Source organism: Caenorhabditis remanei, chromosome X (genome assembly GCF_010183535.1).
Source record: "Caenorhabditis remanei strain PX506 chromosome X, whole genome shotgun sequence".
In the NCBI taxonomy this organism is placed as follows: Eukaryota; Metazoa; Nematoda; class Chromadorea; order Rhabditida; family Rhabditidae; genus Caenorhabditis; species Caenorhabditis remanei.
Window position 1 is genome coordinate 476,461 of NC_071333.1, and position 24,515 is coordinate 500,975.

At 37.5% G+C, this 24,515-nt stretch overlaps 3 protein-coding genes across 3 annotated transcripts; 1 reads left to right on the forward strand and 2 right to left on the reverse strand.

Annotated features, from left to right (window-relative positions):
- Positions 1-7,646: 7,646 nt before the first annotated feature.
- GCK72_022151 (uncharacterized protein) lies at positions 7,647-10,333 on the reverse strand (the record flags this gene model as incomplete). Its single annotated transcript, XM_053734680.1, has 7 exons — positions 7,647-7,724; positions 7,783-7,851; positions 8,110-8,175; positions 8,946-8,990; positions 9,203-9,292; positions 9,338-9,439; positions 10,292-10,333. 7 exons carry the CDS (start codon positions 10,331-10,333, stop codon positions 7,647-7,649), a joined length of 492 nt encoding a protein of 163 aa, XP_053578246.1.
- A 1,432-nt stretch (positions 10,334-11,765) lies between these two features.
- Positions 11,766-16,765, reverse strand: GCK72_022152 (uncharacterized protein; the record flags this gene model as incomplete). The annotated part of the gene is made up of 13 exons (XM_053734681.1): positions 11,766-11,819; positions 11,868-12,105; positions 12,156-12,634; positions 13,083-13,226; positions 13,275-13,355; positions 13,399-13,791; positions 13,920-14,138; positions 14,215-14,409; positions 14,503-14,619; positions 14,774-15,084; positions 15,139-15,255; positions 15,298-15,393; positions 16,660-16,765. 13 exons carry the CDS (start codon positions 16,763-16,765, stop codon positions 11,766-11,768), a joined length of 2,550 nt encoding a protein of 849 aa, XP_053578247.1.
- A 2,197-nt stretch (positions 16,766-18,962) lies between these two features.
- GCK72_022153 (uncharacterized protein) lies at positions 18,963-22,788 on the forward strand (the record flags this gene model as incomplete). The annotated part of the gene is made up of 10 exons (XM_053734682.1): positions 18,963-19,057; positions 19,349-19,552; positions 19,632-19,970; positions 20,447-21,011; positions 21,061-21,141; positions 21,193-21,615; positions 21,665-21,856; positions 21,910-22,255; positions 22,306-22,492; positions 22,539-22,788. The coding sequence occupies 10 exons, from the start codon at positions 18,963-18,965 to the stop codon at positions 22,786-22,788; spliced, it is 2,682 nt and encodes an 893-aa protein (XP_053578248.1).
- Between the last annotated feature and the right edge of the window lie 1,727 nt (positions 22,789-24,515).

Consider the following 24,515-nt stretch of genomic DNA (forward strand, 5'->3'; position numbering starts at 1 on the left):
GGGGAATTGGAAATCTGAAAGAGGAGACTAACTGCGCACCACATCACACACAGAAGAAGGAAGAATAAGAAGGAGAAGAATAGTAAGTAGATGTCAGACTGGGAGAAAGGTAGGAGGTCGGGATTCGAGATGGCGTGGCATTATGGAGGAACCGGATGGAAGAGTCTAAGAGTGGGAGGGGGGACGACCCCCGATGGTAGAGAATGCGGAAGACGTGGAGAGGATCGACAGAAAGAGTTTTTAGATGGAATGGCAGACGAGGTGGAAAAGAGAAGAAGATGGGGCTGGTTGCCCCCCATTCTTACAGAAGACGACGACGATCATGTACTACTAGTTCGAGAAAAGCCTCGGGTCGTTGTGGTGTGGCATCAACGAAGTCGTCGTTGAGGAGAAGAAGGAAAAGAAGTAGAATCGAACAAAGACAATCCACTTGTTCAAGATTTTGGCCCCCCTTCTCCTACTCGTCTTTTGCCCTATAACCCCGCCTTATTTCTCTTCTTTTCCTCAACGTTGTCATCGTTGAAAATAACGATGCTACAACAGGCATCGCATAAGAGGAGGGGCGCATCAGAATTAAGATGCCTCTCGATAGTGTTTGGCAGAGATAGAGATAAAGGTTTGGGTTATTACAGGGGTTACAGACAAGATGACTGGACTGGGTAGGGTTGGGTCGTGTAGGTTGATGGGGTGGGGGGAAAGTTAGAAAGATAAGATACTGTTGCAGTTTTAGTGTTTGCGTTGGAGCTCTAGTTTGTCGAGTGCGAAAGAGAAAATTGTATCTTATCCTATTCTGTTCATTTTGAAATTTTGATGACAGGTGATTTCAAAATGTTCCGGTTGGTTGAGATAACAATCCAGAATATAAATATATGGGTGACTGTTTTGAAATACTCTATCTACATAAAATGTATTATTTTGCAAATACTAAAAAAGTTTCCTAGCAAACAATTTTGTCTTTCTCGTGATATATAGAATCACTGTAATTTTAGTCAGTGTGTTTTTGTCACTGTAAATATCTCTGTCACTGTAAACAGCTTTGATGCCTTACTTTAGTCACTGTAGCTTGTTTTGTCAGTGCACTTTTGTCACTGTAAAACAATTTGTCAACACATTTTGTCGCTGTAACTCGCTTTGTCAGTGCACTTTTGTCATTGTAACTCACTTTGTCAGTGCACTTTTGTCATTGTAAGTCAGTTTGTCAGTGCAATGTATAGGTATACTACATTACTGACTACAAAAACCAATGAATGAAGAGCTGTTGGGATAAGATAATGAGATTTGAGAAATGTCTTCTGTCATAACATAATTGATCTATTCTACAAGATTGTTTGGTCCTTGTCATAGAATCCCCCTTCATCACAATTTCTCAACCATCCAATGTTCCAAGGAATCACCCCTTAAGCCATTGGGATTTAGTTTAGGTGTCATCGTTTGTCGCGCAGCTAATTGAAACAATAGCAATCTGGAGGAAGATGGAGCAATACTGCCCGCGTTTTGTATGTGAAACGATGGAGAGGAATTAGAAGAAGCTGGGCAAGGAGTAATCCCAGTTTGCTTGAAAGACACCACGGATGGGATTAAACTGATGTGGAAGAAGAAGAAGAAGTGTGGTGCTGGTAGACAACCGCTCTAAGTCATCTGTGTTTTTGTTACAAATATAGATGGGTCCACGAAGGATAGATGTGCATGAATTATAAGATAAGGGAATATTGAGAAAATCGGGCAATGCATCTATAGGCTTGTTTGCTATTATAACTAAAAAATATGTCAAGGATTTTTTCTGTAACTACACCAACCCCATTGATCTACCCGAATAATAGAATCATGTAAATACATATTCGATTGAATCAAATTCAATACAATACACAACATTACTGTTCTGTATTAGGACAAATGGAAATCAAAAAGGAGATTAAAGGGAGAATTTGAGTCAATTGAAATTCAGCGGCCTTATCATCGATATACACTATATGTTTACCAATTGAATGAACCGAATAAGAAAGGAATAGAGATGTGGATCAATAATGGGTCATGTTTGCATGGTTATAGGTTCAAACAAACAAATTGGATTTATAGAGAAAAAAATTGGGAAGGATGAATAAAGGATCAAAATAGGAAGAGAAAGTGAGAGTTGGAGAACACACATGGCCGAAAACTGATAAGAAATTTTGAAACTGGCGGACAGAGATTGTGATGACAAACACAAAAAGTTTTGGAAGTGATCTGGAAAAAGTGGCTAGCTGTCAAAACGGAAATGGTATCTTGAAAACACTCGAAAATGAAATTTGAAACAAAACATAAGAACAGAATCTAATCTTGGGCTAGGTCAAAACCGATATCTAAACGAGCAAACGTCACTGTCATGTGTTGGAATGCGGAGTGAAGATAATGCGTACCTTGTAAAAAATATGCTGAGGAAATTTTTTCTACTATTTTGTTTTTTTAAGAGTGCTAGATGAAATTCAGTACTAGAAGTAAACAAGGAAAAACAGGATGAATTTGAAATCCGGCTCTTGAAGCAGTGCTTAGAATCTTAAATTTAGATTTTTGACACTCGTCAGAATAGTAGGCATACAATAGATTTTGAAAAAAGTTTTAAAATAAAGATTTTTTCGAAAAATTGTGAAAAGAAAGTAATCTGCTCCACCCTACTGGCCAGCTCGCCGATCATACCTTAAAGTCCTCTCAATCGAATGTAAACGAGTTGTCGAGATAACGGACACCCCCTTCCATAGGTTGTGAAACTAAGAATCAATGACTGTACGACGTCAGGCGGTCGGGGGTCTGAGCTAATACACGCAAATACACCGGTTATCATTTTAACGAGCCTGATAATCCGTACCCATACATCTGCATATCGAGACTCAAAAAGGGAGGGGGTAAACTCGGGAAGAGAAGAGAGTAACAAGGGATGGTCGGCTGGGTGGAAAAGGTGGTGAATAATACACAACAGATATGGAGACAACGGAAATATCATCATACATCGAGACTCTCAGTTCTGTGTGCTGAAATTGAAAACTAAAAATATCAGAAAAACACAGCTACAGTATCTTTTTTGGAAATTTAATAAAAACATCACTTCAAGAAATAATGAAAATTTTGAAGACAAGTCTAAATTGACCGACTTCAAATTTCTTTCCGCATCCAAGGAAACATCTGTCATTTGAACTAGAAAAGAAACAAAAAGCTTATGAAAAGCATGCATTGGCCCATGAAGAGGCGGGTGATGAAAGGTTTTTGAAACCAATTTTCTATGGGAAAATCTAGAGATGACTTCTCAAAGAATCCTTTACCACCAAACAGTTGTTGTTTTCTCTGCGTCTCCTGGTGTTTGCTAAACATCTGCTCTAGTAAACTGTTCCCTTTTTGGGAAAAAAAACTTTGATAAGAGAATTTTTCAATAAGGAAGACTCTAGCGTTGTGGGATTGGTTGGATACAAAACTTTTTTCAAAATTTTTTTCCGAAGAAAGATGAGAATCAAATATTGGTTCTCCGTCTTCTTTTGTCTAATGCTTCGTCATCTTTTGGGCCGGGCACAAAAGATTTTTCTGATGACAAGACATTCCATAAAAAAGATATTGAATCAGCCAGTGATAGCGAGACTCGAGAATTTTCAAATTGGTCTTGTATAGAACTTTCTGGAAACTGGTCATGCGCTATAAGTGTTGAAATCACAGTCTTGAAAAAATCATAGTTCAGTTAATCCTGAGGTTTGGAGATGGTTTCAAGGATAAATTCTGTTCACTTTTCAAAAATGATAAAATTGATATAATTTGGTATTCTTCTTCAAAAACCGTGTCATGTTACGTAAACGAATTCTGATTATTCCATTTTTCGAGCCTAACCATTCATAGTTTCCATATTCCCAATCCATCAAACCTCACTTGAGCTCGCCTTTCTTGCCATCCATCACCATCCCAATACTGTTTATTCTTTGTGTACCTCTTATATTATTCATAATATGTTGATCCACATCATGTCCCACCAAACCACCTTAAACTATCCAAGCAACCTATAAAGGGCTCGATGAATCACTTTCAATCACTAGTCAAACATCCCCAACATTCGAATAAAGGAAAATGCCAATACCGGCGCAAATACCACAAATATCAAATATTATTTGAATTTCTTTCTATTCACAGGCTCTACAGTTAGATTAGCGATACTAAAGTTATGGAATAAAAGTGTGATAGCTTTTTATGCGCGAAAAAGATCTATACAATTCGAAATCACACCTGAAATGACTCATCGTCTATGGGAAAGGGATGGTGGCGGTCGGATCAAATATAAGTTTTATGGTTGTGCATGTCGTGGATTGCGAAGCTTCAATGAGTCGGAAAATGAGTTTAACTTCAAAAGAGTGACTTAGCGGCGCCAGGGGATTCGAAAAGTCAACAAAGGAAACAGTTTTATCAATTTCTGAAAAATATTCACACATTATGCTTGTCCACGCAAACACTAATTTACTTGTGGCTCTCTCTTATCAGTGAAAGCTGAAACACAATTCTGCACCTAACAGCATTCTTTTCATATTCACAGTCATTTTTTTCGAAGCGGTCACTCTATATTGCATAGAATTCTAACTGGTTTTTTCACTATATCCTAACTTCTTGTTTCAAACAGGTAAAACGATTTTATAAAAGTGTTGGGTTGCTAATCAGTCGGCCAGCCACTGATAAATTTTATGAGAAAATGCTATGGTGAAGGAGTTGAGAAAGATCTCTGGAACCGGAGCCAGCTTGTCTTATCACGTTTGATGTTTATATGATGTACACAAGTATTAAGACTTGCAAACATGATTTGTCTTGTTTCATTTGTTACTTGAAATTAAATGAAATTTTTGGAATGGGGGATGTGAAAATAACATTTTTGGATTCTTTTACAAATTGTTAATATCAATGAATGTTTTATGCTGTTGTGATGATAGTTTTGTGCACCACCAATTTTCCATACATTTTCTATATTTCCCCTCAAAATCAGCTGATTTTTCTAAACTGCATCTATCATGACCAACATGGCCCTGTGATTCCCACCAGCTCTGTATCTAACATTTTGTTTCTATTCTTTTACTGATATTCCCAAAGCGCACAAACATGCATCCAACACATACTCAAACACGCTCACAAATACATACGTACAAATGACACGACTGTTTTATCGCGGCGACATTGGAAGACGGATGGGTAAGAAGACTATATTAGCCATGGGAGAGCAGGACTAGAGCACAATCCAGCGGACAGTTTCTGACGCTCTGCTCTCGGTGATAAACAACTGATAACGAATCGGTTTTGGATTGGAATCTTGTGATTTGGGTAACAAACGATAAATACCTATACCTACGCAAGCAATTTCCGCTCGATACATAGGAAGTGAGGGAATGAAAGGATGAGAATGAATAATACTTGCAGAAAATTTCGAAACTGTTTCCACGAAGCTTCTTTGTTGCTTTTTGAGTAGATACGGAGAGATAGTTGAAGAAAAAGACAAAAGCAGAAAGTGAGGAGAGGTATATCGCTGCATAAAAGATGGATGCGATATTTTATCTGTTTGTTTCAAAAATCGAGAACCGATTTTTTTGGTGTACTTATAGTTTTCATAGCTTGCAGGATTTCGACATATAAACGATATATTTTTCTCACCTCCAAGTGTGTTTAGACTGTGTCCAAATACAAATTATCAAGCTTAACTATTATAATTTTGTGATTTTCAGAAAATTATGGACCAACGCAATTTCAAGGAATGTCGGGATGATTTTTTCTGCTAATTTGTCTTTTATTTTGAATAATTTATCTCTTACACCATATTTGAAAAAATAAAGTTATTCTTCAGTAAAAAATTTTTTTGATGACTCATTTCAGATACATATATTCTTCTAAGTTTTTTTTTAATCTATCAAACTTTTACAGTTTCAATCTCTTGGCACAGAAAACCAAAATCTAGTACATATATCTACACCAGCCAACATCGCCAACAGAGCCGTTGGTTTGTGTCACCAACGGATTATACTTCTCTCTGCAAACAAGTCTCCTTTTTTTTCTTCTTCTTCTTCCTCTACCTGTTTTCCCTCAACCGTTACATTTTCTATAGAGCCACCTAATTGATATATCGGTTAGGGAGGGAGAATAGGGAACAACACCAAAATATTGTATGATTTGATTTGAATTGTGGATTATGGAAAGAATGTTGAAAGGAGAAGAGGACTCAAACTATAATCCGATTGTAAAGGAAAAAGGAAGTGAGAAGATATCATGTTGCTATCTCTTCTCAAGTACAGTATTATAAAGAAGATTATCCTTATCTCATATTCATATTGTCATGTTGTGTATCTCCAAAGTAGAAATTTGGTTTTACAAGTTTGAATTATCAGGGGGTCTGGATTTAACTAATTTTACTTGTTGGTTGAAATAGTCATGAAAAGAGAATAAAATTAGGCGAAAAATCTATCCAATTATTACAAAAACACTAAACGAATTTTAAAGATGGTAATCTTGTATTTTCTCGAATGTTTTCTCGACGAAAACTTTCACTAATTGAATCATCCAGATGAAGAAACGATTGTGTGAAAAGATGCCAGGAATAAAAAAAGAAATTGTGATGCCATCCTTCCTTTCTTCTCAACGGTAATTCGTCCGACCCGAAAAGTGTCATCGCCGCGATCAGCGAAAGTTTGTCTTCCCTTTCTTCATCCCCCCTTTTTTGCTTTTTTTCCTCATCTTAGTTTCCGATGTATAATAGTTTTGAGGAGGTTGCGCAAGAAAACGACAATGCCAATGTATCGAGGCTTTTTGAATCCGTTCTGACAGTGTCATTGAAGAGGGATTTCATCGCGTGCCACAACCATCCGCATCGGTATAAATCGGTTTTCGTCTCTCTTACTCGCAACATCGAAGACATCAATCACGTTTTTTGCATTTCTTGTGCGTGTCTGTGTGGCAGATTTAACAATAAATAAGGGGGATGACGGTGTCGAAGTAACAAGAAGGAGAAAACTTAATGTCGCCAGAAAAAGAAGGGTTATAGGGGGATCAGAAGAGGGATTCTCAATATTTTTTTGTTCTATGTACACCTGAAAATTTTCAATCGGAGGTAGGTCTCCGCAGCAATAAGAGGAAGACTGCTTGCACTTTTCTGTCTTCAGACTTCAAATGAAAAACGATTTGAATGTTACCGCTGATGACTACTTTGTCTTCTTGCCGAACCGAATAGGACGAGACAGCTTTTGTTGGTTTTGAATGTCTCATACCCAGATCGGGACGTCTTTGTAATATTGTGTTTGGTTGGAGATGAGACATAGGTGGTACGATCTCTCTCTCTCTCTCTCCAACAAGAAGATTCAAATTGCAAATTCTGATTATTAGAAGAAAAAGGTCGAAGAGGGGGATGGATCAAAAAAAGTACAATGGTTACAAAAACGAGGGGAAATATTATGTCGGTCGGAGGAATTTATACTTAAAAAGGCATGGAGTGGATTACTAATTGAACCGGATTTAGGGATCGGGATTCTTGAGAGAATTCGGTTTTAAAAACAAGTTTGGTAAATTGAATGCACATAATAATTGAAAGAAGAATTTTGCAAATTTCAGGTGTTCGAAATTGTACATGATATATATTACTTTTAACAGCATGAAGAAAACAAAGATGCCCTTTAGTTTCCTTTCTTGATATCATCAGTAGATTTGAACTTTTCTGAGGAGTAAGCTTTGTTCTGGATTCCTTGCTTGACCTGGAAAACATATTTCAGCAACTTCTTATTTTCAAAAAAGTTATTGCATGCAACTTACAGCATCCTTGGATCCAGCAGAGTGAGTAGTGCGGAACTCGGCGTCTTGGGTGGAATTGGTCACTGCATTCTGCAAGCTGATGATTATTCAATTGGGTTAAAAAGATTTAGACGGCTGTTTTCTTGAATTCTGTTTTAAAAGGCCAACCCCAAAAAATATAGAAAGCGCATGCTTGAAAATATTTTATCCCCAGCAAAAATTAGTTTTCTGAAAATTTGAAAAAAATTGATTTTGCTTTGATTTTGATACTAATTTTCGGTGATTTTTTGAAGCTAGTAAAAACTCAGGCCTCCATGACAATAACCACAATATCATTAATCTACCTACCTGACGAGTAAGACGCGGACGTGCTGAATAGCTAGCCGTAGAACTAGTGGAGTTCGACTTATTCATCTGGAACAAAGCACTTGAAATGAACAAATCTAAAATATCTGCTACAGAAGAATACACTCCTCTTGGGATTACCGACTACTAGAGTCCGCCTTTTTAAATCAGTCAAAAACATACATATTTTGTTCGCGATAAACGAAATCAGAAGCGGCACTCGTATTACTTTCTGTTAAAATTCCAAAAACGCGAAAATAAAATTTTTCTAGAAATTTTGTAGGTGTTTCGCTCAAATCTAATCCCACTTGCAGAAATCTTTTCAGTCAGATATGAGTAGAAATCTTAAAAGTGCAAGACAAAATTGTGCTTTGAGAAGAAAATGATGACTGTTCAAATATAAGATTTTGAAAAAAGACATCTGGTGGGAGATCTTGAGGCAGATGTAGAAATAGATTTAAAACTAAACAAATTCAATTTCAAGCATTTTAGAACCAAAAAAAACCCGTTAATTCTACAAAAACTAAAAAAACCCAGGTTGTCTAACCTTTTCGAAAAATCCAATGTTGACATAACAGTGATGGTCCTCGTCCATTTTTGTCTCGAAATCCATAAAGAGATTCTTGAAATTTTCCAGGTTAACATAATGATGACTACTTTGATACGGGTGTTCTGACAAAGAGAGTGGGATGAGTGCAGGAACGGAACAACAAGAAATTGGGAGGTCCAGGATGGAGATCTGAATTGGTGGCTGGGGGGTGCAATAACAAAAAGAACTGGTGGGAGAAGGGTGAGCATGCAAAATAAACAAACAAAACGAGGAATGCGGGAGTTCTTACCGGTTTGACTGGTGCATGGTTGACCAAGTCGAGTGCAGGATTCATCTGGAATTTCAGTTGCTTGTTAATTTGTTTTAAACTTTTGAACTATGTGAGAAACTGTGATAAGACAATGATATACACAACAGAAAAATTCCAAGTTTTTGTGTAATGAAGAAATATGTTTGAATATTCTGGAAGAGAATGAAAGAAAGTTATGGAAAAGGCTCTTTTGAGAAATACATGTACTTTTTAAATTCGTTTTTTTAACCACTCACATCAATATCATCGAACGCTACTATTCCAAAATCGGTGGCACTCTCTCCACTTCGAACTGATTTCATTGGTTGATAGTCTTTCTTGTTTTTCTGAAAACCAAAACATCATCTTTTTTCAAATGTCTTAAGCATTACCTTGAAGAACCCGCGGATTCTCTTGAAGACCGAATTCTTTTTCTTCTTTTCGGTATAGTTAGTCATTCCGTCTTGCAACTCCTCGTAATCGTATCCACCGTCCTAAAAATTATTCATTATATTTTTTTTTACTTTAACAATTTATAAAAACTATGTTTTCCCTATTTCATCACATTTCTTGTTTCCTATTGAAATTTTTATCAGTATTTCTTCGATTGACATATGTTTGCAATCTGCTGACGTGTCTCGGTGTGTTGTATACGACAGGAAACGAGTATGATTCATGACGTATGTTTAGTTTTTGGCAGATTTCGATTTCAGCTTTTGAAATAATATACGAAATCTTGGTGTGTCGACTATGCAAAAAAAGAACAAGGGAACAGAACATGTGTTTTTGTGAAAACCGGCAGAAACGGGGAAGTTTCTATAACAAAAAAGCATATTCCCAACAGAGGAGCAGGTTGTTAATATTGTTTTTGGATACACATCATCACTAGAAATCATCGCAAAATCAAAATGAGTTAAATCATTTCAAATATCGTTTTTGTCATGAGAAAAAAACCACGAAACATGTTGAAAGAGAAAAAACTGCCACAACCTGTCAAGTTCCAGGAACATCTAGTTCTACTCCTTCCATGTTTTGAGTACAACGTGATATTCTTATCGTACTGACGTTATCAGTCATTATAATAAAGTGCTCCAGAGAGAATGCACTTATGGAGTAATAGTCAGCAAATTTGCTGGGCTGGGTCAGGTTAGTTCATAAGAAAGGAATGTATATGAAATTTATTATATGGAATGTATAAAGTTCTGACAACTGATTTGTTGTCATAATAAAACTAATAAGAACAGAGTCGCTAGCCGAACTCCGTCCAGAAAAAGGAGCTATACAAAACCAAAAAATGCAAAAACTAAGAGATTTTCTATTACAAAATGTCAATATTTTAGTCTTACCTCGGTGACTTCATATTCCAGAAGGGGTAGATACTCGGTCATTTTAGTTTGAGCTCTCGAAGCAAAATGAAATGAGAGGAATGGTGGTATTCGAGACCCAATAAGGGGAGAATGAGTGCTAAACTACCAAATGGTAGTATTTCGCTTTGAATTTGACGCGTCACTTACAACATTATTCGAATTCTCTTTTTTTTTCATCGAAAAAGAGAAATATGAGAATAAAAAAACGAAAAAGCTAACTGGGAGTAATTAGTAAAAAAAAATTGAAGATCTCATTCAACATTGTGAATATAGGTCTAACAAGGATTTTTCACACCAACATTTCGGAACCAAGACGTTTCAGGTACAAAATGGTTTATTTTTCTGAGTTATTTTGTTTCAGATAACACAAAAATTAGAAAACTTTATTAAAAACAAGTTTTGATGTCTTATTGAATTTTTAAATAAAAAACTTTCTCACCTTTCCATTCAGATACTCCGAAATGTTTGAAATATTCAAACTCATCTTACTTCCAAAACGACGCAAACAGTTCTGAGACGGCCAATTCGATATAAATGGCATTTTCCCTGGAAAAGGGTATCATGAAGGTTTATTGGGTTCTTTCAATTTTCAACTTTCCATCTTCGTGGAAAAATGAAGAATCGAAAAACAGAGCAGAGCAAGACAACTGACAAAAAAAATTGTGGTAGATGAAGTGAATAGATGGATGTGAAATGAAAATGAATCAGAATAGTACAACCTATTCATGCGAAACGTTCGTACATTTTTTCTGAACCGGACTCTTTTTTTTTCCCGCTTTCACTAGTCAGCAATGTTTGTATTCAATTGTTATTGTTTCCTATGAGTTTAGATTCCAACTGTGTTGGAACCATTGTATAAACTTTTTGAATGAAAAAAGTTTATTTTTTCACAGACTGCAAAACTTGCAAATATTTTTTGACCCATCACCTATTTACTTGTTTTGACTTCTTTTTCATATAAATATTAGGTGTATTGCTCAGAGAACTCTGCACCCTCCAACTAGCCGCTTTTCTCATCTATCTCTTCTTTTTCCTCCTTTTTTCTGCCCTCCTGCCGTCATGTTGACTCTCCGCTCCCTTCTCTCGTGCCCTCTCTTTCCTCACTTCTACCCTCTATTTATTTCCGACACACCCTACTCCTTTCATCGGTCTCGTGGTGTAGTGGTTATCACATCTGTCTAACACACAGAAGGTCGGCGGTTCGATCCCGCCCGAGATCATTTTTGTTTTTTTTTCTTTTGTGTTTTGAATTTTGAAAGTAGAAATGGTAAAATAATAGGAAGAAGAGATTGTTTTATTTTTTGAGCAAGCATTTGCTCTAACAATTATATATATTATACAGAATATGATATGACAACCTGAAAGTGAGAAGGCGAAGGAACAATATGAATAAATTAATAAATTAGGAAACAATAAATTAAAATTTTTGAAAAAATCATGGTTTTCAGAAAATTCATGGCACACGGACATAACGTGGTTTTGCGGTTGTTCGTTTTTCTAGTAGACTCTGAAACATGAAGATTCGGAATAGTTTTTTAAAGGATAGAAAGCTTACTCTATGATCAATGGTTGGTCCTGGGAGGACATGTCCACTGTATCGTTTTTTCGAAGAGCTAACTCTTCCAGAACTTCTTGTAGCAGCAGCTGGTTGTGGATTTGGAGGTGTCACGCTCGCTGATTTAGTGGCTTGGTAGGTTCGAATAGCGTGTGCCTGTCTATGGCCGGTAGCGGTGACAGTAGACTCATAAATTCTTGGTTGGACACGCTGTGGTGGTTGTGGTACTCTGGCGTGTCTAAAAATAAAATAATAAAATAATTTTTGAGTGAATACTGAATATCTCACCCTTGAGTCTCTACTGCTCTAGTTTGTGGTTGATGGTAAGCCTGTTGAAGAGCTCGCTGTCTTCTCTGATACTCTGATGGATCTGTTGGAGCAGGGGCAGCGGCTTGAGATTGGAATGGTCCATTTAATGGGAGGTTTCCATTAGCTGCGATTCTTTTTGGAATTATTTGTTGCACAATTTGTCTTCCATCATTGTAATAATGTACTACTTGATTGGTGTTAGGTGCTGGGTACACAGGTGGTCTCTGGGGAGCAGCTGTTGGTTGAGCATTTCCTTGTCTATAGACAACTTGTTGAGATGGTAGTGGGGCTTGAGGTTTCTGTTGGTGTTGAACTGGTGCTGGGGGCTGAGAAGTTTGTAGGCGTTGTTGTTGGGCAGCATATTGGGGCTGTTGGTAGTATTGTTGTGGTTGCTGGTGGAGTTGTTGTTGGGGTTGCTGTGGTGTAGGTTGGACTTGTTGAACTTGATGGGCTTGTTGCTGGAAAAATTCATAAATTTGAAGTTCAGTCGTCCCATGAAAACGTGCAGCGGGCCGGGCCACTTTGAACATTTGACAAGCGTCACAGTACAAGAATTTGAAACTTTGATTTGTTTTCAAATTGTTCTGATTTTTTTTGCAAAACAGTTGAATTTTCGACTATATTTCCATTTATCGATAAAATTCAAGGGTACATAGGATTTTTGACTATTTTTGATAAAAACTTTGAAAAATGTTGTGAAAAATTTAGACACCGAGCCGATATTTTGCAAGTCTGGTCCCATGTCACTAACATGTTGTCTTCCGTTTACCCCCGATTTCCAATAAATAATCTTAGCGTTTAAAGTCCTACTGTACCAGTCTGGAATGCTATTTCTGCAAACGTCTCCTTAATTTCTCCCCTTTTTTTAATTCGCCATCATATTCTTCCATATTCACTAGATTTTACCTGATAGTATGGTTGTTGAGATTGTTGTGGTTGTTGTGGTTGAGTTTGTCCTTGTTGAGTTGGGTATGGAGTGGAATATCCGTAATGTTGTTGTTGGAAGGGCTGTTGGACTTGTTGTGGTGGTTGTTGATGTTGGAATCCGTACTGAATTTTAACAATTATGCTTACATAAGAATTTTCCAAATCTCCTACCTGTTGCTGTTGATTATATTGATTCTGTTGCTGCTGTGGTTGTCCCCAATAATTTTGAGTTTGTTGGCCATAGAATGGAGCCTATAACGCAACTATAAATTACTGAAACTTCTTTTTTTATTACCTGTGTATAGTAGAATTGCTGTTGTTGCTGATGGAAAGGATGTTGGAATGGGTTGTGGGGGTACAGGAAGTTATTGTATGGCTGTTGAGGTTGTGGCTGTTGGACTTGTGGGATAACTTGTTGGGGAACTTGTGGGGCGACTTGTGGGGCAACTTGTGGAGCAGCGGTAGGAGCAGGAGCAACAGCAGGCACGGATCGGGCTTGCTGAACATGTTTCGGGGTTACTGTAGCAGTGGGGGCTGGTTTTGGGGTGGTATTTGGAGTATTTGGGAGGGTTGCAGGGGTGGATGCAGGTAGTTTGATAGGGGGTTTTGTAGTAGTTGTGGGTGCAATTGTTGTAGTTGTAGTGGTGGTTGTTGTTGGGATTGTTGTTGTTGTAAGATGTACGGGTGCCTTAATCAGAATTCATGCAAAACATATCTTATACGCCTATTCTGAGCATTCACATTCTCGAACTAATTTTTTTGAAAACACTCCAAAAAGGTCTCTTATCATGCTCATGCTGCACCGTAATCACTCACAATGCTGGAATCAGTAAGATCTGGTAACACTTTGAATTCGTCCACTTGTTTTTGGAACACAATACTCTGCTCTTTTCTCTGATTGTCAAAATTTGAGTTGATGAGTCGAGAAGCGTCGGTGATCTTTTGACGGATCTTGTTTTTCTTGTCTGGGATGTTCTGTACTGCCGCGTTGAAATCATACTTGGCAGGTTTTTCAATGTGTCTATTCCCTTCCACCTACAAAACAAAGGGTCTAAGTGTTCATGGGTGTCAAACTTATTCCAATAACTAATAAAAAGTGCATATGGCCCACCTGAGCAACAATTTCATCGATTTCTTCCTTAGAAAGTTTGCTCTTCTGAAGTACTTCCACTAGCTTATCAAGTTTTGGAACCACTGGTTGGGTCTTGGTACCATGGGTTGCAATAATGTTTCGTTTCAGTTCATCGGTACTTTCAGCATCAATGGTTGGAATAACTGGGTGAACTTTTTCAACTTTTTGTTTGATCTGGAACGAAACACATCATTTTGTGTCTATTAACAAGGAAATTTTTTGATGCGGATGATTAAAAAAACAGCTATTTTGCGTTTGTAGTCTTACCAAATCTTCATAATCCAACTCGTCTTCAGGCTCAGTTTTACCGTCCTTGTCTGGCAATTGAATTCTGATTTGACGTGGTTGCGGAGTAGTTGGCTCTGTGGTTGTCTCCTCTTCATCCTACAAAACAGTGAAATTAGAGAAATATAAACAAATGACAGCTGTCATATTATATAGTAAGAACACATCAATTGAAAACCGAAAATGAGGTGAAATAAAAACTGCGGGACCCAGAATCTAAAGTTAAAAAAAATGTATGTTCGAAAAAACGCACCTCATCAGGCACAACGAAAAACTCCGTAGTCGTAGTAGTCGATGGCGCTTCAGTAGTTGTAGTGATAGCTTTAGTAGTTTCAATCTCATAGTCCTCATCTTCTTCAATATCAACAAGACCATCTGGCGCCTTTGGTGATTTTTTCTCCGTAACACCAGGGATCTCGGCATTCTCATCATAGTCATCAATGTTAGGTGCTGGGAAGCTAGTTCCGAATTCTGGACCAATTCCTCCACTGCCAGATTTTCCTGGTGTTGGACCAAGGGCTCCGAGGTTCAGACCGTTTCCTCCACCTTGCTTCATGAGAGCTTCTGGAAATATAAATATTTCAAAATGTGATGTAAACAAATGTAAATAAAACATACGCGAGTTCTTGGCAGTTTGCTCCAATACAGCTGGGAACCAATTTCCTTCTGAGGCCTGGTTGAGTACTCCCACTCCAGTTCCTGTCAGTTGGAGGGCTCCTTGTGCAAGTTGATACACTAAAATATAATTGTATACAAAACTAAGAAAAAAACACTCACATTGTCCGATCTGAGCAAGTGCACCTCCCGCTTGACCAGCTGCTCCGGCTCCAGCAGCTCCTGCACCAGCAAGTGCACCAATACCCGCACCATTTCCTGAAAAATATTTGGTCACTGATCATATGCATAATCTTAGTGTGTCAATCTCATTCAAAAAATGCTAATTTTGATCGAATCTGTAGAATCTAGAATTTGGGTTGTCAAAACAGGTATAGATTGGAATAAATTTTCATCTGATTTGCCAATCCGAAAAAACCGATAAAGGTGTTTTGTTTTTCGGGATGCCATGTTTCATTCCTTTTTCTACGTCTCTATTTCCCATCTGTGAATGTTGCGCGATAGATATCCCCCCCGTCATCTCTCTTTTTTAATGAATTCAAAATCCAGTTCTTGCGTGATCGTCAAGTGCCTCTGTTTTCTATTTCTTGCCACACCACACCACACTCTTTTAGGAAAAGAGAGAGAAATAGGAAAAAGTAGATGCAAAAAGGTTAGGATAACGACGCCGACAATGGCAAGATGATACAGGGGAGAGAGAAAGAACGACGCAATCCCAAGGAGAACGCGGTGAGGGATATATGATAAGAAAAAATGGATGATGGAATGAGGATTGGATAATGTGTTGCGTGTGCGGATTGGCAACACAATGCAATATCATAGGAAGTTTTAATGTGGCGACAAGAAAAAAGTGTATGTGTACATTGGACGCACTAATTGGAAATGTTTTCGAGGGAACATGTGTTTTGGCATTGTTTACTGTCTGAGGATTCATTGCGAAAAAAGCCTGAAGAAAAAATCTTCGACCAGAACTCAACGTTAGAAAATTGATAGTGGGAAACAAATCTATAAGTCTGTTTTTTTTCACAAGACTTTGTTGTTTTTAATGGTTTTTTGTAGAATACAGCCAAATAGTACTTCGTTATTGTAAAGGCAACTTTGTTTTAAAAAGAAACGAAGTTCTGTGTCAAAACTGCATACAAACTTCAAAACATGACAATAGCCTAGCACAAATCAAATTTTTTCACTTTGGATATAATTATAGTGATTTTACATCTGAGAGATATCATAGAGCTGCAGTTCTTAACGCTATTTGAAATACTAAACGTTTATCAAAAGAGAAGGTTTTTCAGTTATCACAGAAACTCATTTTGCCAAAGAAGTCCGTTCATAATTTGCACTGCAGCTAGAAATTTAGAAAAAAAACTGGCATTTCAATTGCGGTTTAATTTGATAGTAATTTTTGCCTAATTTGGGGGATGAGATGTTTCATACTGGCAGGAATTTGAAACGCCTGACTAACTTACTAGAGCGCAAAACTTACCGATGCATCAAAACAACTCAAATGAGCAATGAGTAACTTACCAAGAGCACCTCCCAGCAATGATGTGGCTAATGAAGCAATCTCACCAAATTGTGCATTTGTGCCGGATATTAATAAAAACAGAAAGGTGAATTCCTCCCAACGCATTTCGGATGATGCGTCAACTCAAGAACAAAGTGGAAAACGATGAGAAGAAGAAGTCAGATGGACGACCGGGAGAGAGGGCGCAACCGAATGACTTTGTTTAAGACGATCAACACAGGCAACACAGACACACACGAAACGACGATGAAGCTGCTGGATGCGTTTCGGATAGAGAGGGGCCGAGGCACGAAGGGATCTCCACTCCAGCAGCAGAAGTCGAAGGGAGGGAGGAACGAGATATGGCCGGAGAGAGATGAAGACAGCTTCAACGGCGGCAAGCCTTGGCGACGGTCAAGTTAATGCCATAGCCATCTCTTTTTCGGACTGGTTTCCCCTTTTTTCCCTCACTGGCTTCTTCATTTCTACCGCCAGCATTTCTGACGGGACAGCACTGAGACTCAATGCATATTATTGTGTTTTTAATGCTTTTTAGTTTTCAATAGGGGTATTAGGTTTGGAAATCCGTCTCAAGTACATCATGTTCTACAGTTTTGCAACATTCATAACAACTGACTAGTCCTTTTTTGACATGAAGCAAGTGAAATATAAAATGGACCACTGTCTGAAACAATGCAACCAAAAAAACTGAACTGAAAAGACACAAATTCTAAAACAACAACGGTTTCCAGGAATTTGGTGGGCTCAAAAATCGAAGATGAAAGTGAAAACTGTTTCACAGAAAAGCCTAGAAGATTGAATCAAGCATCAAACAGTTTGACTTAATCACAACGACCACAACATTTCATATCAGATTTGAAAGATATTGTTCATAATTTCTTGAAGTTGCCAAATGTTTTATGTCATTGTTTTCACACTTCTGAATGCATTCACTATTTTATAACCAATAATAAATAGAGAAAACTTCATCAGTAGATCAAATCTAAGATAAATTGCATTATGAAAGAACAATTCAAACAGTTAATGACTCAAACTGCAAGATGGTGTTGAGATATTGTTGTGTGGTTTTGGCTTTTTTTTTATGAAAACTTTTTATGTTTACGGGTCGGGTTTCAGATTCAGGTGTTTTGTTTTCTGTTATCAATACGTTTGCAGAGCAATGAAATAAATATACACGTGGATTTTTGGTCTCAATAGAAAGCGATTGATGAGGAGACGGATAAGATGTTTTTGTGGTCACCTAATGTGTCTTATCAACATCTTCTGATCTCGATCTCAAGGTGATCCGGTGGATAGATGGAAGGTTCTAGAGCGTTCGACTTGTCACTTTTTATGGTGGAATACGACTTTTGCCTTTTTAGAAAAATGTTATAGAATTAAATTAGGTTATAAATAAAGATTTTTTTACTAAAAACAAGATGAACCATACATTGTTGGCAGTTTACCTTCGTTTCATCAATTCATAAGATTTTTCTCTTTATAAAGAAATACCCAACTCTTATAATGTAAATTATTTACCTCAATTATTTTTTACAAAGGACGGATGTGATTTTCCTTTTTCCAAAACATTTTTGACTTTTTGAGCATTTATAACTATCTCTATACCACTTTTTGGATTCATCTCCAAAAGTATTTCCTCTTTTTCTCTAGGATTCAGCGTAGCTTCTTGCAACTCAAAATTTCTTTCCTCTTCCTTTAATTGTGTTTTCAATCAGTATCCAATCTAAAAAGAAAAGATCTCATACTTTCGGATTTTTCAAATCTAAAAGGACCAAAAAACCAGAGTTGCAAAAATCGTGGGCAATCAGAAGTGTACTTTTACTTTTTTCTGAATCAAAAAACGTACAAAACTATTTTCACAATAATATCTGTCATCATCACATTAACTTTTTGGATTACATGCATGTTTTTATTTCCGTTAATAAAAGTGTTTTTTGGAAAACAAACGCACCGATCGTTGTTTATAATGAGGATACACCGTAAAAACCTAACACTTCCAACTCATCAAGTCTCTCCTAGGCCTGTTCCGAAAGACAGTACGCATCATGCTGCGTCTCCTGTACGTACCCCGCCCCCTATCTTCAGGTCATGGACATCTTCTCGCTAGATGTATATACATTTATGTCTTCTCTCGTCGTTCTGTCTTCATCCGCATTTCTTTTCTCCTTTTATGTCGACGTGGAACTTTAACGTTGTTTTGTGATTTTTATAACTATTGCTTATTTAATTCAAATCAACTTTCAATGATTTTTCCGATCCTTTTTTCTTCACAATAACTTGAAATCAGATGTTTTTACAGATTATGTGGCGACTTATAGTCGCATGCCTCTTATTTGGAACGCTGGGTGCTGTTGACCGGCAGAACTTTAAAACTTGCGATCAATCCGGTTTCTGCAAGTAAGTACTTGTATAAGAAACATGAAGCAGATTACGGCTCCGCAATATAACTTTCAAAATCTATAATATTCACTTCCAATGTCTTTTATCACTCAAATAACACCAAATAATATGTTTCATGAAAATTTTATCTTTTAAATTTCCAAACATTTGTTATATCTTCTTTCCAATCAAAGATTAGTACACGTGTACATAGATTGCTTTTACAAAAGTTAGCGTGCATAAACCGGTTTCCCCTCTTTTTTCTTCTTCCTTTAGAAGGAAGTCTTTTTTCCAACACCAATTTTCTAGGCGTCATCGTGCGGTCACGTCGCCAACTGGATATGAAGTGGTTAGTGATTCGATCAAAATCAACGATACTGGACTTCATGCACTTATCAAAAACAAAGATACCACTTTGAAAGTGACTATTGTGACACTCCACGATTCTACTGTCCGAGTTGTCATTGATGAGAATGAGGGAGCACTAAAGAACCGTTATCAGCCACTGGAGGCGTTGGTTAATAGAGAACCAAACAACAAAAGTAGGAAAACGGGAAACAGCGGGAGATAAATCAATTTAAAAAACTTTCAGGGTGAAAAAAACCAAGGAAGAAGCCACCACCACCAAGATTCTCACCACTGACGGAAACCGAGTAGTTCTTCAACACAAACCATTCCGTGTAGACTTCTACGTAAAGGATAAGATTGTATCATCTATCAATGCTAAAGAAACTCTTCACTTTGAAGCTTTCAAGAAAAAGGTGTTGTTGACCGACAGAGAGAAGGGATTCTGGGAGGAAACATGGAAGGACATTAAGGACACCAAACCACATGGATCTTCTTCTGTCGGAGTCGATATTGCATTTGTTGGAGCTAAGCATGTGTTTGGTATACCAGAACATGCTGAAAGTTATTCATTGAGAGATACCAGGTAAGTGAACGTTTCAATAAAATGCACTGACAGACTTACAGTGGCAAAATGACACTGACAATTTTATTTTACACTGACCAATTTTTATATAAAATGACAAAGTGATACTGACGATTCTATTGTACACTGACCAATTTTCGTATACAGTGACAAAATGGCACTGACAATTCTATTCTACACTGACAAATTTTCATATTCAATGACAACATGACACTGACAATTCTATTCTACACTGACAAATTTTTATATACAATGACAATATGACACTGACAATTCTATTTTACACTGACAAATTTTCATATACAATGACAATATGTCACTGACAATTCTACTTTACACTGACCAATTTTGATATACAATGACAAAATGACACTGATAATTTTATTCTACACTGACAAGTTTTCATATACAATGACAAAATGACACTGACAATTCTATTTTACACTGCCCAGTGACAAAAAAATTTTTGTATTCAGAAACTATGAGCCTTACCGCCTCTACAACTTGGACGTCTTCGAGTATGAAACCAACTCGCCGATGGCTCTCTATGGTTCCATCCCATATTTGGTTGGAGTTCACCAAAAACGTTCAGTTGGTGCTCTCTGGCTTAACGCTGCAGAGACGTGGGTTGATATTGAGCCAACTACCGCTGACAAGGGAGGACTCACAAAAGAAGTTCTTGACGCTGACACCAAACCAAGACAAGTTCCACAACACAATGCTCGATTCTACTCTGAATCTGGACTCATTGACGTTTTCATTACTCTCGGGCCACAACCAAATGACATTTTCCGTCAGCTGGCCGCTCTCACCGGAGTGACCCCTCTCCCGCCAGCATTTGCTTTGGGATATCATCAATCTAGATGGAATTACAAGGATCAAAAGGATGTAAAGGAGGTTCATGATGGATTCGTAAAGAATGATATTCCATTGGATGTTCTGTGGTTGGATATTGAACACACTGACAATAAGGCGTATTTCACTTTTGATAAAGATGCATTTGCCAAGCCAGAGGAGATGATCAAGGATCTCGCTGACCAGGTGAGTCAAATCAATTTCAAAAATAATCAAGATCTGAAAATATTTTCAGAATCGTAAACTTGTCACTATTGTTGACCCACATATCAAGAAAGATTCAAAGTACTACATCTACAAAGAAGCTAAGAAAAATGTGAGAAAGAAATTGCTCAATTGTTAAAGTCGTCATATTTTTTATTTTCAGAAGTTTCTTGTAAAAGATGCCAAGGATGCCATCTACGAAGGAAATTGCTGGCCAGGAGACTCCACTTATATTGACTTCTTGAATCCAAAAGCTAGAAAATGGTGGTCCGAGCAATTCGCTTTTGATAAGTACAAGGGAACCAGCAAGGATGTTCATATCTGGAACGATATGAATGAGCCATCAGTATTCAACGGACCAGAGATTACCATGCACAAAGACGCAAAGCATTATGACGGATTTGAGCACAGAGATGTACACAATGTTTACGGATTTCATCAACACTCCTCAACTTTCGATGGACTCAAGGCCAGAAGCAATAATGAAGTCAGACCATTTGTTCTATCTAGATCTTTCTTTGCTGGATCACAAAGAACCGCTGCAGTATGGACTGGAGATAACAAGGCTGATTGGGCACATCTCAAGGTAGGTCAAAATAATTGATAACTGAGAATCTATCATTTTCATGTTTTAGCAATCCATTCCTATGCTTCTCTCACTCTCCACCGCTGGACTCCCATTCGTTGGTGCCGATGTTGGTGGTTTCTTTGGTAATCCAGATGAAGAACTTCTTGTTAGATGGTACCAAGCTGGAGCCTTCCAACCTTTCTTTAGAGGACACTCCCACCAGGACACCAAAAGACGTGAGCCATGGCTGTTTGCTGAGGTAAAAACTCAAAACTAATACAGTCTCAACAAAATAAACTAATTGGAATTCAGAACACCACATCTGCTATCCGAAACGCGATCAAGACTCGTTATGCATTCCTTCCTTATTGGTACACTCTGTTCTATGAGCACGCAAAGACCGGAAAGCCAGTTATGAGACCATTCTGGATGGAATTCATTGAAGACGAGCCATCATGGGATGAAGATAGACAATGGATGGTTGGAAGTGGTCTCCTTGTAAAACCAGTGCTTGAGGAGAAGGTTAAGGAGTTATCGATTTATTTGCCAGGAAAGAGACAGGTCTGGTACGACTGGCATACTCATAAAGCTAGGCCATCACCAGGAGCGGTTCAAATTCCAGCTGAACTCAACACAATTGGACTTTATCAAAGAGGAGGTGAGAATTTAAAATAATAGTTGTCTAATTTTATGTAATTGTGTTTCCAGGAACCATCATTCCAAAACTATCGGAAGTCAAACTGACCACCAAAGACAACCACGAACAACCAATCACTCTCTACATTGCTGTCAACCAAAAGGGAGACTTCGCCAACGGAACCATTTATTTAGATGATGGAGAGTCTTATTCCTATGAGAAAGGAGACTTCGCTTATTGGGGATTCACGTTCAAAAGGTTATTCATAACGACACTTTTTCAGTATTATAGATTTCTTTTCCAGAGAACACGACTACTTGCACACCATCACCAACCAGAATCTTGACAAGAAGGGTAAATTTGACAGCGACGTTTACATCGACAAGATTGTTATCCGTGGCGCGAAATTCTACCCAAGAAACGCCCACATCTTCCTTGATGACTTCTCTCCAGAAGACCTCGACTTTGAGTTCAACAGAGACAACTTCGTGATGGAAATTGCTAATCCAGGAGCGTTTGTCACTAGAGAATTCAGAATCGACCTTCATTCTTAAATAAGTATATTAGGGTTCATGCCCCTGTCTCGAGTATTATTAATAATTTAATCTATTCTATTCTCATCATGTTCTACGGTTGTTTTATTAATTCTATGTGTTCTTTTTCTGAGTAAATATATCTAGTGATTCAACATTCCTCCTCCCCCTTAAAAAACAACATAGCAGCTGTCTGAGGAGAAAAAGAAGGGATATGAATGGACTCTAAGTAGTGTGTCGGCTATTTTGTGATTAATGAGTAGCACTTACCAATTGATGAGAAGTGATAGGAATAGTTGGAAACTTGGTTGTATTCTTTATGAAAAACATATGTGGGTATAGGCATTTTAGTTTGTAGTCAAGTAGTGTATTAGCTCACCGTGGCCATTGATGAGTCTCAGTCTCAAACATTACAATCTTGTGATTACTAGCAGTAGAAAATGGTACGGTAACCTTAACTTGTTCAGCGTCTTCTTATTTTGATGAATATAGTGAAAATTTTAGTCTGTTTTTGATTTCGGTCATTGTTACTGAAATTTTGGTTAGTGTGATCTTGATTCCGGTCATTGTAACTCAAATTTTGGTCAGTGTATTCCAGAGTGTGTCACTGTAAACGTCATTGTACCTGATTTGTTTTCCACTGTAAAGTAAATATTGGAAGATGGAAATCAGATTCAAAAAATTTCGAGAATTTTACGTTTACATTTCCATAAGTAATCAATATACAGTTTCTAACAAAATTTTCTACGTTCAGGTGTTAATGAAAAAAATGTGGTCTCTTTCTTTTTTCTTAGAACCATTTGGCCTTCGACCCCGCTCTGTTTGTTTTTCTTACTTTCCCCCAATTCCTTTTCATCCGGTTGTAAACTGCAGAAAAAAAAACAAAGAGAAAAATGACCATGAGATGGGCACTCAGAGAACAAAAAGGGGGGATAGGCATCGTAAATGAGCCGGTAAAACGAGAGAATGATAAATATTGGGTCGTTAAGAAAACGAAAAGAGAGGGAAGAGTGCAGATGGTTCACACGTGCTACATCTTCTTTTCATTTCTCACCACATGGGTGGTAACACGATTTAAATTCCGATTTCTTTTCATTTTCACATATTTTCTGGTGTCATCATCATCATCATCATCCATGCATGACACATTGGACCCCCATGAGAAAGACCCGAGGAACCAAAAGCTTTTTTGAGATCTGATCCTGGAGGGTGACTCATCCCTACAACAAATAAACTTTTTGTCCTATCTCTCGAGTTTCTATCACTAATGATAAATGGATTGGTCCGTCTTATAAAAGCCCTCCAGGTTTTGTTATTTTCGTTCTTCTTTCGTCTTATTTTGCCTTATTTCAAAGTTTTGATCTAATAGTTTTAATTACACGTTGCCTCTTTTCATATCCTACTTATTTGTCCCAGCCTGTTTCCTATTAGTTCGCTGCCCAAGACATTGTATTACCATAATAGGATGTAAAAGGTGTGAAAGTGACCCGATTTCCAATTATAAAATTTTGAAATAGAACTATGTCACCTGCGTATGATGAAATGGAGTTGTGTTGTACTTTTGTTGAATGTTAGATACAGTATTCCTGGACGTTTGGTCTTTTTAACTTTTCTCTCAATTTGAGAGAAAATCCCACAAAATAAGTGCCCCTTGCCTAAATAAATAAAAGAAAAAATATCTCTATTGTTGTTGCTCTATTGTTTCTTACTATTTTATTCATTTTTACTTTCACTCAGCTGTCAATTCC